The sequence below is a fragment of the Podarcis liolepis genome, assembly GCF_965112155.1.
Source record: "Podarcis liolepis genome assembly, chromosome: 10".
NCBI lineage: Eukaryota > Metazoa > Chordata > Lepidosauria > Squamata > Lacertidae > Podarcis > Podarcis liolepis.
The window spans coordinates 19,061,503-19,078,936 of record NC_139562.1 but is presented as its reverse complement, the minus strand read 5'-3'; the positions used below and the strand labels follow the sequence as shown (position 1 = coordinate 19,078,936).

At 41.7% G+C, this 17,434-nt stretch overlaps 1 protein-coding gene across 10 annotated transcripts; it reads right to left on the bottom strand.

The window, feature by feature from the left end:
- Nucleotides 1-634: 634 nt before the first annotated feature.
- On the bottom strand, nt 635-17,345 carry RAD52 (RAD52 homolog, DNA repair protein). 10 transcript variants are annotated; one of them, XM_083461804.1, is made up of 13 exons: nt 16,823-17,072; nt 14,498-14,561; nt 11,655-11,728; nt 10,713-10,814; nt 9,799-9,892; nt 7,386-7,453; nt 6,774-6,892; nt 6,602-6,677; nt 5,004-5,191; nt 4,123-4,256; nt 2,880-2,957; nt 1,765-1,980; nt 635-1,364 (listed from the first exon to the last, which is right to left on the bottom strand). In XM_083461804.1, the coding sequence occupies exons 3-13, from the start codon at nt 11,724-11,726 to the stop codon at nt 1,303-1,305; spliced, it is 1,209 nt and encodes a 402-aa protein (XP_083317930.1). In that variant the 5' UTR covers nt 11,727-11,728; nt 14,498-14,561; nt 16,823-17,072; the 3' UTR covers nt 635-1,302. The 10 variants fall into 10 exon arrangements, with proteins under 10 accessions (XP_083317930.1, XP_083317933.1, XP_083317928.1 ...); XM_083461807.1 differs by lacking the exons at nt 14,498-14,561; nt 16,823-17,072 and adding an exon at nt 17,247-17,345; XM_083461802.1 differs by lacking the exons at nt 14,498-14,561; nt 16,823-17,072 and adding an exon at nt 17,114-17,240.
- Nucleotides 17,346-17,434: the final 89 nt, after the last annotated feature.

Genomic DNA, 17,434 nt, shown 5'->3' with positions numbered 1-17,434 from the left:
AGCTCTTGTTACTCCCACTAGCATTATTGTTAACAATCATTTGAGTTTGAAGGAGTGCAGGTGCCTTCAAACAAATATTTAAATAATACTTGAAAATTTATTATTTGGTTTCTGAGACTTATACCTTTTGAAAAGATCTTTCCACAGATAATACTTCCATAATAGAAATCTAAAATGGGCAATTTGGTAGTAATCAATTTACACTGTGAGGTCGTGCCAGTAAACCACCTAAGATTGTTGATGTTGACCTATTCAGTGTTTTGTTGGCCTTGCTTCATTAAATTTAAATAATTTGCTTTTACCAAAACACACTGCAGAAAAAATGATAGTCCTAATTACCCAGAGAATTCCTCCAGCCACATATATAACTTATAAACTGTATATGCCAAAATACAGCATCTTTCCTTTACTCTTGACTGGTTCTAAGTAGGAAGATTCAACCTCGGCAGCAACCATTTTGCACAGTGATTCCAGTCGTGGCCCACACAAGCGCCAGCAGAACATTCATAGGCCGCCCCATTCCGGGTCCAAAAGGAGCCAGGCGTTAGCGGTCACACATCAATTGGATGCATACAAAATGGCTGTTGCCTGTATATCAATTCTGAACCTCTTTAGTAAGCTTCGTGTCCAACTATTAGCCTCCAACATTTTTCTTTATTTGAAAGAGAACAAGGGAAATATGATAAAACTGTATGTGTGGCTGGCTCCAGTCTTCATACAGTGGGACATCAAATCTCACAGCTTTTCTGAATGAAAAGCTTTAATTTAACCACTTTAATAAGCAGGATTCACATTGCATAATTAGCACACTGGCATCCTAGCCTTAAAAAACTTTTCATTCCACAAAAGTAAATTACTATTACAGTTACACAAAACTTGTTTCAAAGTACATTTTAAAAATGCTGTTACATTCCTTCAGCTTTGGTTCTATTTTTTTCCTTAGGAAAGGGCAAATAGTACAAAAATAGTTTGCCTTGCTTTACAAGATGCAGCCTTGTTAAAATGGATTCCTTCCTATTACAATAAAGGGAGTTAAGAATAAAGGAATGTTTTGTATTTGGATATGGAGTTACATCTGTTAATCTTAACAGAGAAAAATACTGATATTCTTTTCTGAAGATACAGTTGATGGAAATGTTTAAAACTTTCAAATTCTGAAAAATCATGAGCACAACTTTTTTCCTGTTTAGTGCTTGATATAGTGAGGTCTGAAGAATATTCTCCATTCTGAAACTTCTGAGTGCAAATTGCGTTCTGAAACCTGAACAGATAAAGCACCACAGTCAAGTCATTCATCTTCTGCTATGCAGGCTCCAGCCTTCTCTTCTTCATCCCTTGGCTCCTCCTGTATGGGCTGCATTCAGCTAAAACAGGAAACAATTGTATGTAGGAGAACTTTCTTTACAAGTCTCTTACACAACTGAGATATTACCTACTTTTGTCCTCTCTCTTCAAGAGACCATTTCTCCGAACAGTTTGCAAAGCCTGAACTTAGAACTGCATCTTAAAACACCTTTACTTCGACGCAAGTTGCCGAAATCTTGGAGGAGGCTTTGAGACCGAAAGCACCAAAAAAGTAGCAAGAAATCTTTCACCGCTCGTTGCTGGGCACCGCAAGATTCAGAGGTAGCGTAGATGATTTGCAATTTGAGTGTTCTAAGCTAAAATAGATATACATGCTTGCCCCATTGTTGACAAACCACCACCCTATATTACCCAGTTTCTGCTGCTGTCTACATTTGCTTCTCCACCTCTTAAACTTACCTGATATGTGCGGTCGAGGGCTAGTAGAGGGATGCTGCAGTGCAGGTTTTGCACAGGGCCTCTGGTTATTTATTTTTTGTGGCGTTCTGCTGCGTGTCATCATGTTATGCTGCCCACAAGGTGTGCCTGGGTGTTGGGCTGGCCCAGCTGCCGTGCTGTGATTGGTAACACTAAGGTCCGTGGCCTCCAGAGGTAAGTCCCAAAGCTCAGGGTCATCTGGAAGAAATGGAACATTAACAGTGAAGGGTCAGCTGCTGACCATTCCATTCCACGGCTTGACTGCCACTGGGTTAAAACTGTAACAGGGTGGAACTAGACATTGTGTCAGCAAACATGAAATCCCAAGCTTGGGTTTTGCAATGACATAGGAACACACCGGGGGTGCTTGCTTCTTCTGTGCCCACTGATTTTGCCTTACAAAGGGCCTCCACCCGTTTCTCCTCTCAGATGGAGGAAGGAGAATCTAGAAAAAGGATGCACATTTCTTTTTCATGCGCCCTGCACTAACTGTTGCCTGAAATGCTGCATTAAGTTGCCTGAAATGCTGCATTAAGTTGCCTGAAATGCTGCATTAAGTTACAGCAAGACTTACTAAAACGCACACTGTGTGGGGCTGTTTTTGGAAGCTGTAGTTCTTATACAATGTGGCTACCAGTTGCTCATGGGAGCCAACGGATCAGAGCATGTAACACTGACTTTATCAGCTGGCCTGGTTCCTACTGCATTTGGGGAGCTAATGTTTAAAGCTGTAAATGACTTGGGACCAGATAGTAAGATAAACTGCAGAGGCTCTTCCTGCAGATCTGCTGGTAAGGACTTCCAAGTCTGGTGGGCACAAGAGATGGGGGTTTTCCAGTGGCAGACCAGTCACCATGGATCTCCTCCCCAGAGGTGGTGCATTTTGTTTTCTGCTTTTGAACAGGTTTTAAGGACTTGGCTGTTGTAACTGAACAATCATAGAATCAGAGTTGGAAAGGACCACAAGGGTCATCTAGTCCAGCCCCTGACAATGCAGGAATCTTTTGCCCAACATGGGACTCGAACCCATGACCCTGAGATTCTTATTTGTGACCCATGGTATAAAATACCTAAAAGAACCAACAACCCTCACCCACCTGCAAGGAACTCCTCTTCCACAGCTGGTTCCAGCTGTGCTGAAGTGCTGTGCTTAATAGCAGGAAGAGCACATGCTTCTGGACAAGATAAAAGAGAAGCTTAATGTTACTGAGATTAGTGGAAGAGTACATATTTCTCTGGATTTAGACTACTTGCATAGAAATAATGCATAAGCTGTCTTCCTAGGCTGGTGGGGGGTGGGGGAGAGACAGGATAGTGGTGGTTTGGGCTTTATTGATAATTGAACAAATAATATTCTTCACAAGAGCTGTCTCACATCATAGGGACAAAAAAGGACTTGCCTAAATGACCCAGCATGAATAAGCTATTCATTTCCATTTCGTGCAAGGAATGCCAACTTATCTGAATTTGGCTCAATATGGAGAAAGATGGTTATTTCAACTATTAATAACAACAGATAGGTGGTGTTATTAATATGCTCTAACCTAGCCTGGACCCAGACTGATATACCAGCTGCTCTCCCCATCTCCATCACAGATCTGACTGCTGCACTGTTCTGCCATCTTAGTTGGGGCTTACAGATGAATTGGGCTTACAAACACCAACATTAAAACAAGTCCCTAATCTGACAATCACCTTATTAATGGGTTTTATTAATATTGCTACTTTTATAGGTTGGGTCAAGGCACTATTTTTCAAAAATATATTAGGTCTGCCTTCTGATTATATAATTTTTTGTTGATTTGAGTTAACTGATGGATTAAATAATTATATCTACATTTTATGAAACCTACAATAATAGGTGCCTTTTTCACAATGCTAGATGAAGTGAGACATAACTACTTAACAAACAAAAGTTGACACCAGCATTGGAAGGAAATATCTTCTTTAACACATTCAGCAACATGGGACAGAAAAGTTTCTGCTGCCATTTATTTTGCCAGGAAAATTCAATCTCTAAAAATGCAGCACTGCATAAAAATTAATGAATGGATAAATAACCAGTCAAATGAGATAGTTTCAAAAATGTTTAAAAAAACCTCAGATGCTAGTCAAAGCAGCTGCAGCAGCAGATTAAAGTTTGGGTTAAGCCCTCACTTTGACCTCTTTAAAGAGAGTCATATCCAGGGAAAACACAATTGTTTAACACCTCACTTTCAACTCTTACATTGACACAGTTAACACAGCAGGAAATAATTGGCCCTGTTACTTTGGCACTTCATCTGCCCATTCTGAGCTTCTTTGCAGTGCAGCGGATACAGGTTCTAACTAGCATTTTACCTTGACCTCTAGGTTCACAAGCTGGAGTAGTTGACTGGATTTGCTGTTTCTTCTGCATCTGCTGTCTGAACTGCTGCTGAAGTTGTTTCTGCCGCAACTTCCGGTGGTATGTTGCATCACACAGCGAGACCTCACTACCAGAGAATACAGGAAGAAGGGAATGTTACCACTAAATTCCCCATTTCATAACCATACTTGCTCAGAGTAGACAATATAACCAGGGTGGGGGGTGGGGGATGACACTTTAGCATATATGGCAATAGCCCACGCTGTGTAACTACATTCACTTGTACAGTAGTACCTTGGGTTACATACGCTTCAGGTTACAGACTCCGCTAACCCAGATATAGTACCTCAGGTTAAGAACTTTGCTTCAGAATGAGAACAGAAATTGTGCTCCGGCAGTGCGGCAGCAGCAGGAGGCCCCATTAGCTAAAGTGGTGCTTCAGGTTAAGAACAGTTTCAGGTTAAGATCAGACCTCTGGAACGAATTAAGTACTTAACCAGAGGTACCACTATAATTTGCATAAATTATTCAACTACAGAGCTTCCCTTGCCTCAGATTCCCTATTCTGTCTACTTACATGCATCCAGTGGTCCATAAAGGAAGGCGGCTTTATCCTACAAGATTTGGCCTAAGGTTATACTAGGAGGTACTTCTCACAAACCAGTCTTTCTCCTGCCATCTCAGTGAATGAACACTAGTTTATCGTGGGTGGGATTACCAAAGTCTTTTTTGCCCCAACCAGCCAGCCACTCTCTTTTTCATTGCTTTTATTTATTTTTGCCAAGCGAGTAAAGCTGAATAGGCACAAGTTAAATGTGCATAAGTTGCGGGCTTACTGTATAAGCTTACGTATCTAGTGTATTAGATCTCCAACCTGCTTTGCTGATCTTGTTCAGAAGTACTCAAAGAAGATTCTAACTGCTCAGTTTTGACAGGAGTCGCTATAGAAAACTGCTGGTGGTCTTCGCTTGTCTTCTTCAAGCAGCTATTGTATCTTGCCTTTTCTATAGCAGGCTCAAAATCCTGTCTTTTAGCATTGCTCAAATCAAAATCTGGAGGCATCTAGGAACAGGAATAAAACAAACAGCCTTTCAGTAGCTACAAAACTTCAGAATGTAATGGAAACATTTCACAGACTCATCTGTCATGTTGCCCAGGAGACAAATTGCTTTCCTGGAATGCTTTGCCTGTTCAAAACCAAGTTTCGGCCTGGTGCTATGAACTCAACCAATGTGGTTATTTCTCTAACTTAGTGAAGATTTGTCATGTTTAGTAATCAACACCAACTCTGTCAACATGTACTTTGTGGATCAGCTTTGTTTCCTTGCAATTCTCTGTGATGTTGATTTCCCCCCCTCTTAAAGCAACCTAGGAGTTATTTTAAAACAGATGTAGAAAGAACAAATGAAGAAAACTGCAGATTAACAGCCTGGGAATGCTGTAGAAATCAGTCAACACGACAATTTCAGCATATCTGCAGCTTTCAATCCATGACAGCCAAGGGCATACTCTGCCTTCTTTGATGGAATGCCAATTTAGGTGACACACACTATGGGCTGCAGTCAGCAAGGAATACTGTAGATGTGTGAAGGATGGGTCGACCAGAATGCAGCAGCTTAAATGATGATTCACTGGGGTGGGGTGGTTGTAGAAGAGCCCAGTTAGTAATGATGACTGGAGATGAAGCTGTTTTGAGGCAAGAGAAGGACCCTTTTCTGAAAAAAGGATATAACATCTAAGATATACTTAATTGAATGGTTTAGAGAGCAATCCAAACCAGTAAGGCTTTATAGACTGGTAGGGCTACTACTGCATCAGCAAACATCTTGGGCACATGCAACTGATCCAAGCCCCCTCTATGCCCAGCCCAAATGGGGCTCGGATTCATTCGTTGGCCATTCGTCCTTGTGAAAACAGGCTTAAGGGCAACTATCCTAAGAAAAATGCATTTTGGCATTTCGCTATTAAAAATAACGAATCCCTGGGAATCTGCTCAGAAAATAATGTAACAATGCTGCAAGACAAGCTAGTTACTTTAGAAAGAGATCACTGTGAGGGGAGAAATGGTGCAATAAGAATTACAAGAAGATGGGAGCTGGACTGTCCCATATAAAAAAGAACAACATAGTAAGCTCTGATTTTCAGTGTTCATTGGAAGGTACTATAATTTTCTGCTTGCTCCTGAACAGCTCTGACTGGAAAGTGAAAACACACACACAAAATTATTGAGTGTTTTGAAGCAGAAAAAGTGTAAGCAAAGCAACACACTGTAGAGATATGGTGCATCAGAAAATAACCATAAGAATTTTCAACTGGAATATCCAGGCAATGAAATTACCTATTCAAGAAGAATGTACTGTTGCATGGCAGAATAAAGAATGGAGCCTTTCTTGTCTGTATTATCTATACTCAAAGCAGAATTTGGCATTTTTACTGCAGAATTCTAGTTTTTGGAAGTCCCAAGTAACACACCTGGCGAGGAAGCTTATTCACTGATCGCAAGTAGTCTTTGTCCAGGATGCAGTTCCCAAGAGCATTACCAAAGCACCTGAGAAAGGACGAGAGTTAGTCGTCTTTTAGAACACAGTTCCCCTTTTTCATTGCTTTCGAGCTAGCAAAATGTCTTCTGTTGATTGCCACTTACTTCAGTGCCCTCTTCAGTCCATCTGTAACAGCTTCCTTCCTTGCTTTTTCTAGGGACAAGGCCTTGGACTTCAAGCCTTCACTTACTCCATAGCCAACATCTTCATGGTATGAGCCGTCCTGCAATTTAAGAATACGCAAGAAAAACAAAATGGCCATTTGGGTTTGACTATAATCATCCTAATGAACTTTGCTTTGTGGCAAAAGCAGCTTAAGCAGGCACTGCAGTACATTCAGTTTTTCTGGAGTCTACAGGGGACTCAAGTGTCAATCAAGCCTGAAATATTATGCTAGTTCAAAGTATTCCAATCTTCTGCCAAATACATCCTAAAAAATGGAAACCAACAGCATTTGGATACATGCATTGCAGTTTAAGACTTGCCACTGTTTAAAAGCAAACGTGTAAGTCAGGATTTTTTCCTACAGTATTTTATTTCATCTTAAAAAAACAGGTGTGTGTTTTGACCAGTAACGGGTCTAATAAATAAGCATTTTTGATCGACAGGAAGTAACACCAACAGCCATATTGTTATGTACCTTTTGCATACTGTTCACTTTACTTTCATGGCTCTGAAGAACCAGCACCACCAACATATCTCCCGACCCCATTTACCTTAAGTTGGACTTTCACAAAGGCACAGACCCCCACATAGAATTTGCCATTATTGAGATCCACAAAATCTGTGAAGTGCAGAAACAAAAAACAAAAACATTTACTCTAACATAGGGAGCCAGATGATTGGTCTGCCTATCATTCCTGTGCACTGGTAGCTAGGCAGTCGTAAAAAGATGTAGGAGAAAATATAGGGAATTTAGAATATGGTCACAACACTATTGGCATGGATGCAAATGTTTGTCAAAGAAATTAACTAGAAAGAATACAGAGATATTTCCCAAGCAGAATGTTGGTTTCTGAACTAGAGGCTTCTGAGGATAATGTTCAGATAAAAGAGTATATAGACCTGAAAATTACCCTTAAGACATTACTGCATTATTGACCTTAGTGAACGGTGGGAATGCTGTGGACCCCATTTATTTTTATTTCAGCAAAGCATTTGACAAAGATCATGATGTTTTATTAGCAGACTTGTTGAATGTGTACTGATAAATAATGCTGGATTCAGAGCTGGTTGGAAGCCATACTCAGAAGGGTGTTCATTAATGGGTTCTCATTAAACTGGATGAATGAATTTAGTGAGGTGATGTAAGGCTCTGGGACTCTTCAACATTTGATCAGTGATTTAAATGAAGGTGTGGAGGGAATGCTAACCTATTTGCAGAAGACACAAAGCTGAGATAGATCACTAATGCCTTAGCAAACAGGAGTAAAATTCAGAATGAACTTAGTAGCTTTGGCCCAGCTCCCCATTCTTACAATATGAAATTCAACAGAGGCAAATGCTAAATCCTGCATTTGGGGGAGGTGGGGGAAACAAAAAACCCCAAATGGACAGAGAGTCACATTGAGTCAGCAGTGTGATGCAGCTGCAGAAAATAGTAATGCAGTTTTAGGCTGCCTTAATCAAGTCACAACGTTTCCCATCAGCTTTTAAAAATATTTTTAAATCAAACAATTTCATTAGTAGTAATGTTCTATGAGGAATTTCAGCTTCTGATAATCTGAATCACATTCAAGATGACAGAATCAGCTTCCCTAGGAACTGGTCTTTATTTTGTAAATCTCTATGACTCTATCCTCTTGACGAACTGAATATGTGCTGAGAATCGATAATTAAACATTTGTAGGTTCAGTGTGGACAGTGGAAGACAGAAGTGCCTGGCATGTTCTGGTCCATGGGGTCACGAAGAGTAGGACACGACTAAACGACTAAACAACAACAAAGGTTCAGAGTATTCTCCACGATATTTTATTTTTTTAATGCACAGAATGCTACCAATTTTTAGGAGGGGATTAAGGTTTTGTATGTGATGGAATGAAAAAGTGAGATATTCATTAGCAAAGTAGGTAAGAGTAATGTCAGGGATCACAATAGGTATCAAAATATGAATGTGCAGACTGGATCTTTTTCCGAAATACTTTTTAAAGGAAAATCTATCCATACAGAAAGCAAGGATATAATGAAGTATAACTTATAGCTTATAGTATTGTGCTTTCGCTCCCTTTTGCCTTTTGGATAGCTCTGTATTTTTTGTTACCTAGTATCATTTCAGGTCCTTAAGGTGATCTAGGTGAGGTTTTTGAGATGGGGGTTCTATTCTTCCAGTTGTTGTTACTGAGCTGAAAGACTTAAGTGTCTCCCCTCTGTCTTTTCCGTTCAACCTCCTGTTGCTAGGCCACAAACACAACAGATCTTTTGAGGATGAGACAGCTGCAGCCATAATTTTGGGAGACGTTTCTGTACAGGATTGCAGTTTTCAGCTAATTTTATTTATTTATTTAATGAAAACTGTCAACTGCTAGGGCAAGGATTCTTTTTTCTATATGTATTCACTGTGTAACTGACAACACACTGAATTCTGAAATTTAGGGGGAAACCACTTTAATATGTTGTCAAGGTTACCCTATGCCAACTCATGCTGTGCCCCCCCCAACTGCCATGGAAAATTCTGCTTCCAGGTGGCATGTGAGAAGCTCCTTTTCTCAAGATCTGGAAACTCATAATCATATTGTGTTGCGTCTAGCAGAGGTGCTCTGTTCATGGAAAACTCTGAATACTAGCAGAAGATTCCATGAATGAATGGGGCAGGACACAAGGTTCTCATTTATGCTTTCCATGCCACTTCCCACATAACTCTTGGGGGGGGGACCCCACTCCTCTAGAGCAAGTTTTTGAGGAAAGCAGGAGCCGAAGGAGGAATCGGGGGGGGGGGGATGCTTTCTTCACTTTCTATTCATGAAAGCTGCTGCTGGATCAAAAACTTCCTTAAGTGGAACAATGCCATTATTTGCGCCCGACTGCTTATTGTTTCACTCTGCTAGGATAGTTTTTTGCACAAGAACATTTTGATAACTTATAGAATCTGCAGCATGAAGCAGCTGGAATAAGCTTAAAATTGGTTCTCACCGACATTCTGCTGAGTGACAGAATGAGCCCAGCCATTGTAGCCAAACATCTCATTGGCCAGACTGATGACTCTGTGCCCTTCAATGTAGCAAACCTGAAAGTAGAAAGAAAGGACAAAAGTGTCAAAAATCCTTCTTGGTCAGTCTTAATCTCATTAAATTATTGCAGAAGCTACATCTACTTGCAAGAGTGTTCCACATTACAGTACCAAACAGCTAACCAAAATTAAAAATAATTGTTCTGAGTTTGAGATATTAAATTGATAAGAATTTATTAAATCACATGTGAAAAGAATTCTATACCCCAGGTCTGTCCTGTACTGCACTTATTTCTTTAAATCCCTAGCCAGCAATGGGAGAGCCGCTTTGGGCCAGCGCTGTCCACCTTCCCAAACTGGAGAGCCAGAAAGTACTATCATTAACAAATGCTGACACCTCTGTGGCCTCTGACTTGGAAGATTGCAGCATTCAGCAAGCACCAGTTGCAGATAACCCTACACCAGGTATGTCCAACAGGTTGATCGCGATTCACTGGTAGATCCCCGAGAGGTTCTGGTAGATTGTGGTTGAACACTGCTGGGTCCCTTTCCTTAGTGTTGGTAAAACAGAATCCGGCACCACCCCCTCCCTTTGAGCTTAGGCTTGAATTCTCAAAAACCGTGGCTTTCCTCCTCCCTAAAAAGCTCAACAACTTTGACCTGAATGGGGGTAGATCATTGCCAGTTTTTAATTCTGTGAGTAGATCGCAGTCTCTTGGGAGTTGGCCACCCCTGCCCTACACTAGGACGCTCCTCCTGAGAAAGCAAGGGCATAGGAAACTGCTGCCCAAAAGGATTCAGGGAAATATGCACTACCAACAGGCAATGGGTAATTTTCAATATCAAGTAAATAAAAACTGTGTACACACTTTTGTACCTTCTGTCCTCCTCCAGCTTGCCGGCTACTGATGTATTCTGGGCCCAATCTCTGTCGCAGGGCAGCCTGGACGGCCTGGTACTCATCTGCTGTATACTGACACTTAAGCAAACCACACACACAATCATGAAAAGATCTAGCATATTCCTAACTAATTTCTCCCCCTTTCTTGCAACTGATTTAGTTCAATCAGTCCCATCCCCCATAAGAACTCTTAATCTAGTTATACTCTGAAAGCTATATCCAAAAGGAAATATTGTACCTCACAGGGTAGCTCCTTCGTTATGATAATACCATGAATTGTTTAAAATGGTAACTACTCTGTTGCATGAGTTCCCCCCAGTTCTCCTCTGAGCGCTCTTAAGTATAATTCAGCCAAATCAGAAAGAAATCTCAGTTGGTATATATTTTCCCAACACGTGTCACCAAACACCAACTGAATTAAATAGTAAATAATAACTCTTGCGTTGTAGTGTGAGCTAAACAACAGCAAAAAGAGTGCAAAGAAATATTAAGAGTATCGCAACAGATTTTCAGCTACTCTCTAGGGAAATGGTTTTTATACAAAAACAAATCTGCTTTCTGCTCTAAAAAGGAGTACTTTTTACATTCAAAACACATTGGGATCTTTTCATAAAGATGGCTTTGTACCATATTTTGAATTTGATCCATGTTTCTTCTGCCTATGTAGAGCTTAAACCAACTACAGTTCCCCAGGTTTGGACGTAACAGGGAACTGTGGTTTATTTAAAAGAAGCATCTAACCCCTTCTCCATGCCCAGGGTAGGAAGCATAATAAACCAAGGTTTGTGCAGATTCACTCACATACTTTGAAGCCATGGTTTCCCATTATGTCTCAACTGGGCCGTTATCCATAGTAGATTTTGCATTGAAGCCCCACCAGAAAATCTCACACAAATCTGAAGGTGATGGTAAACTGACCTGTCCAAACCACATACTGGAGTTAGCATTGCTGCTGCTGATTCCATTTCTTGTCAGTTCTGTTCCAGACATTCCTAAAAGAAAGTAATACGAACGTCAATATATATGATCAAAATAGAAACAGTTATTTACCAATTTTTTAATAATCAAGACCATATAGTTCGAAATAATCATATTACGTTAAAGCTATGGTTTTCCCAGTAGTGATGTACGGAAGTGAGAGCTGGACCATAAAGAAGGCTGATCGCCGAAGAATTGATGCTTTTGAATTATGGTGCTGGAGGAGACTCTTGAGAGTCCCATGGACTGCAAGAAGATCAAACCTATCCATTCTTAGGGAAATCAGCCCTGAGTGCTCACTGGAAGGACAGATCCTGAAGGTGAGGCTTCAATACTTTGGCCACCTCATGAGAAGAGAAGACTCCCTGGAAGAGACCCTGATGTTGGGAAAGATGGAGGGCACAAGGAGAAGGGGACGACAGAGGACGAGATGGTTGGACAGTGTTCTCGAAGCTACCAGCCTGAGTTTGACCAAACTGCAGGAGGCAATGGAAAACAGTAGTGCCTGGCATGCTCTGGTCCATGGGGTCACGAAGAGTCGGACACGACTAAACAACTAAACAACAACAACCCCATTGTGAGTAGGCAGGACAGGATACTCAGTAGAAGAAGAACAAGAGTTTGGATTTGATATCCCGCCTTTCACTCCCCTTCAGGAGTCTCAAAGCGGCTAACATTCTCCTTTCCCTTCCTCCCCCACAACAAACACTCTGTGAGGTGAGTGGGGCTGAGAGACTTCAAAGAAGTGTGACTGGCCCAAGGTCACCCAGCAGCTGCATGTGGAGGAGCGGAGACGCAAACCCGGTTCCCCAGATTACGAGACTACCGCTCTTAATCACTACACCACACTGGCTCTCAGTAGCAGGAGTATCAAACAGGTTTTGCTCTTACACCCCCCAAATGTTCTTTATGTGTCTAAATAGGAGTAAGGAGTAAATGACAGCTATTCACTTCTACATGAGATGTGAATATAAGAATGTATATATAAGAGCATATATAAAGGGATAAATACACTCCAGGATACCCTTGAAACCTGTCTTTCTGTCTTGTTGCCATCCCATCTTAGATCCTGTCCCTCTTCTCAGCTCCAACCCCTATGCAGCTCTGCATCCTCTGCTGCTCAGCAATTTCTGATGTTTAGCTGTGGGGGATCTTGGAAAGTCTGTAACCTCATATGCCTGCACTGCTCAGCAGGAAATAATTGTGCAGTGAGGGAAGAGTGGCATGGTTAGAGTTCAGCTCACGACAGTTCCTCCATCTCTTCCTCCATCAGCAGCTTGCTGTGTTTTCACACTGAGCACAGAGAGAACTCCCTTTCAGTGGCTATCAAGGCAGAATTATCCTGAATTTGTGTGAACTGGAGGTAAAAAGTGTGTAAATGTGTTGATTTCTGTGGATGTATGAGTGTGGATCTGTGTGGCTTTGGCTCTGCACTCCAATGGAAGGTTATCCATGAAGGAATGCAGTCTTTTGATTGAAAACAGTCAAAACCTCTGGGCGTGTGTGTGTGTGTGTGTGTGTGTGTGTGCACACGCGTGTGTCTGTAACAGGCATATATGCTCAAGTTTCCAAGAATCAGCAAAGGTTACCTGCTTTAAACATGAAAAGACTCAAGGTACAAGACTATAAGTAAGAAGACTGTCTGCTTTGTATAGATAAAGGAATTGGTTTAGTTATTGATACTGAAGAAATGGGGAAACACCATTTTTGCGCCACTTAGAAAATGCACTTTCTGTGCCATTTAGTAATGCCTAACTACTAGTTTTTAAAATTGCCTGAAGTAACCCAATTGTACAGGTATTAAGACTGATACCATTCGTGGAAGTGAGAATGTAAAGAAAAGCCCATATATTGAAGTAATTAACGTATTTTTAGAACATTATCACACAAAACCTAGTGATTTTCTTGTAGCTCATCAATGAAACTGAGTTGGAAGATTCAGAACAGACAAAAGGAAGTACTTCACAGCGCACAAAAGCCACTGATGGCCACCAACCTGGGTGGTTTTAAAAGCGGATAAAAAATGTTAATGGATAAGGCTATCTGTGATCACTAACCCTAATTAATGTATGTATGCTACCTGCAGTTGGAGGCAGTAATGCTGGAAAATGCAGGACGGGACTGCTGCTGTGCTTGTGGGCTTCCCATAGACATCTGGTTGGCCACTTTGAGTACAGAATGCTTGGACCATATGGGTGACAGGCTTGGTCCAGCATGCTCTTCTTGTGTTCTCCTTTTTCTGCCAACTGCTATTCTCTTAAACATCAGCATTTTCCTCTCATCAGTGACACATCACAGCTATCATTAGAATGTGCTAGCATTTTTAATTTTGGAAATGTCAACCCCGCTTCCTTAGTTTTTTGTTTTTACTACGAAATGTGCTTTTTTAGCATTCTGCAAGCTTTATTATTCCAAATGCAACAACTTTTCACAGACCACCTATGCTTTTTGTCAAAACTTTTTACCATATTAAATGACAGAAATACAGGTAAGATGTTAATTTTACTACAAAATTTTCCCATTCAGAATTATCATTATAAGTAACTTGTAAGCATTTAGCTTGTGTGCATTCAGCTTTCCATGCTTGGTAAAAAGATTTTTTTTTAATTAAAAAGGGGGCAGCCATTCAGGGAAAAAAAGCTTTGGCAATGCCATCCACAACTGAACCCAAAATGTTTTGAGTATATGCAATTTGGCTTGGAATGTAACCCCCGTGTAAATCAACAGTCACCTGTAATTTGGCCCATTCATTCAATTAGTGGCAAAAGAGGTTGATGACACACCACTTTAAATTGTAAATGGCTGAGATCCTGGCCTGTCATGCTTCACTTCCATCTCAAAGCAGCCCTATGGGAAAACTGCTGATGAGGACCTATGGGTTACAAAATATTAAACAAACTGCAGAGGTAACCAGTGAGCTTCCAGCTTCAATTCAATATGCTGGCACAATCACAGCTTGCTTTGTGGAGTAACTATCCCCATGAATCCCTATGTTGGCTGTAATCATTAGATCAAGCCTTACTCATATTCCCACTACAGCAAGTGAAACAATCGGCAACAAGGAAGAGTTTCTCTGCAACCACCCACAAGATTGGAAGAAATCCCAAAGATAGATCAAAACTATGTTCTGGCATACTGAACATGTTTTATTATTTTATTTAAAATATGTAGTGCACCTTTTCCCAAGGTGCCTTGCAATCAAAGTAAAGTCAAACACAATGCTTATCTATGGGTTGGCAGCTAAGATTAATATGATGACCTGGGGGTTTAAGATTTTATTGGTAGGCTGTGGAAATTTTCCATGAAGCCTACCAAATCTGAATTGTTGTTATACTTCTATATTATGTTGCTTTAGATGTTTTTATTCTTATGCAAAATGCTTTCATATAAGAAAAATAGGTATACAATTGTGTTAAATAAATATATTCTGCAATAAGAAAATTTTAGCTGAGGATTTCCTATTGATGGGAATTTAAAAGCTCCTTGAATAATCACTTGGGTCATTTCCCAGAACTGACTAATAAAAGCTGTTGGCTGAAAATTTATGATGGAGCGCAGTATCTTTACACTCGCATTTCCTGTAGTCATTATTTCAGAAGTCACCAGTCTAACGGGAAACATGGTACTCTTTAAGGCAGAAGCCATCAGTTATATTACTTATGGGATAACCATAGCATTATTTTAAACAAAGGCAGTGTTGAAGCCATTAACTGAAAAGCTGTCTTCTCTTTTCCCCATAGCTCATGACTTGGTTCACTTCTGCCACTTGCAGTGCTTTTCTAATCTTTGGCTGTAGGTTTGGCTAATGCAGGTGAATCTTTTGCATGATAAGGTATGAGACTAACAGAACAATTGAAACTCTCAGTCCACTGTGGTTCACCATCTTCCACCTCCACCCCACTGCTGGCAGAGAAGTCCCCCTGTTGAGAAGTGTTCCAATGTCCCTGCCCCCCCAAAAACAATATGCATAAGCTATCACCCACAACCAAGGGTGCCAACTTGAATAAAATATGGGGGGGGCAGATAAGCCTCACCCCACATAACTGATCACAAGACATTGCGAACACACAGCATTTGAATGGCAATGGCTATCAACTTGGGGGGCTAGCCCCCTCAAATATTTTGTTGGGGGAAGTGTCAAAGGGACCTCAGCCCCTAGGAGTTGGCTCCTATGCCCACGACATCTCCAGCAGAGGTAGCCAGCAGAAAACCATGAAATGTGAGGGCAATGGGCCAGATGCAGACCTCTTCGCTGCATCAGTCTGGGAGTGACAAAAACCACTCATACATCAACTCATCTCAGACTCATTGCCAAGCATGCTCAGATAACATATTCGGTATTCTGTCTAACCACTGCTAAATGAAGTTAAACAAGGTAAAGGTAAAGGGACCCCTGACCATTAGGTCCAGTAGTGGCCGACTCTGGGGTTGCAGTGCTCATCTCGCTTTATTGGCCGAGGAAGCCGGCGTACAGCTTCCGGCTCGTGGCCAGCATGACTAAGCCACTTCTGGTGAACCAGAGCAGCGCACGGAAACGCCGGAGTTAAACAAACCAAGTAATAATATACTACCATAAACTTAAGTAGTAGGAATACTACAGACTAGCTATGAGAATAATTAAGATTACATAATTCCCTCTTGGGAGGCTTCAGCTAAATGCATAGTTGTTGGCATCTGTCTGTCTGGAGAGACAATGGAGTGTGTCTCCAGGGGTGAAGTCAAACCACTGCATTATGCATGAATACATAGCTGAGATAATTTCATAATGGATGCAACCATATATAACTCTGGACATTATCCCTACCACAAACCTACTTTTAAATTAGAGAGTTATATTCCTTATAGATCTGGGTTTTTAACATTGATTTATTTGGTTGAGTTGCATATATTTGTTAATCACTGTTGTAAACTTCGCTAGAGGGGAGGAACTTTAATTATAATTATGCTTAGTTGTTTTTTAAATGATTTCCCTCCCCCAATGCTTTTAACTGTTCCTATTTTATCTGCAAGCCGCTTTGAGTCCTTGTCAGGGGAGAAAAGGCGGGTTGTAAATAAATATATAATTTTTTAAAAAAACGCATTTGCACTGACTTGCAGAGCAGGGTTACCTCTTAAGCCCCCTACCCCACAAACTCGCGGTGGAGCAGAATATAATCGACCCCACCCTCAAAGAGGCCACATTTCCCGGGGCCCCGTGAGACGATTTTCCTCTCGGAAACACCAACGAAGGTTCGCCCTGATCAACGCGGCTTTACCATTTCGGGCGTCTAAGACAGAAAGAAGGCACGAGAGAGAGCCTCTTACAAGGGGCCGGGAAGGGCAAAGGCGCGCATTGAAGGAGTCGGGGGGATCGAACCCCCCCTTTTGTGTCAACTTGGTTACTTCCGCGCTCCAGTTACCTGCACGTAAACAGCGGGCAACGGCAGCCACCGCAGAACCTCCTCCCAGGACCAAATCTTCAGTCAGGGGCGCCGCTACGGCAAGCGAACGAAGGCAAAATTCCCGCCCGCGGCGGGCGCGCTTGCGCAATACCTCGCCCTAAGCCCGTGGGAGGAGCCTCTACGTAGCGCGCCCGCGCGAGTCAGAATTGGAGCGGCCCCGCCAGTGGTGTGTGGCGGCAGCGAGGCGGGGGGACAGGGGGGCAGACCAGGAATCTGGGACGTGTCTGGGAAGAGGCGGCGTGGATTGGCGAGGGGAGGCGGGAACGATATTCGGCAGGC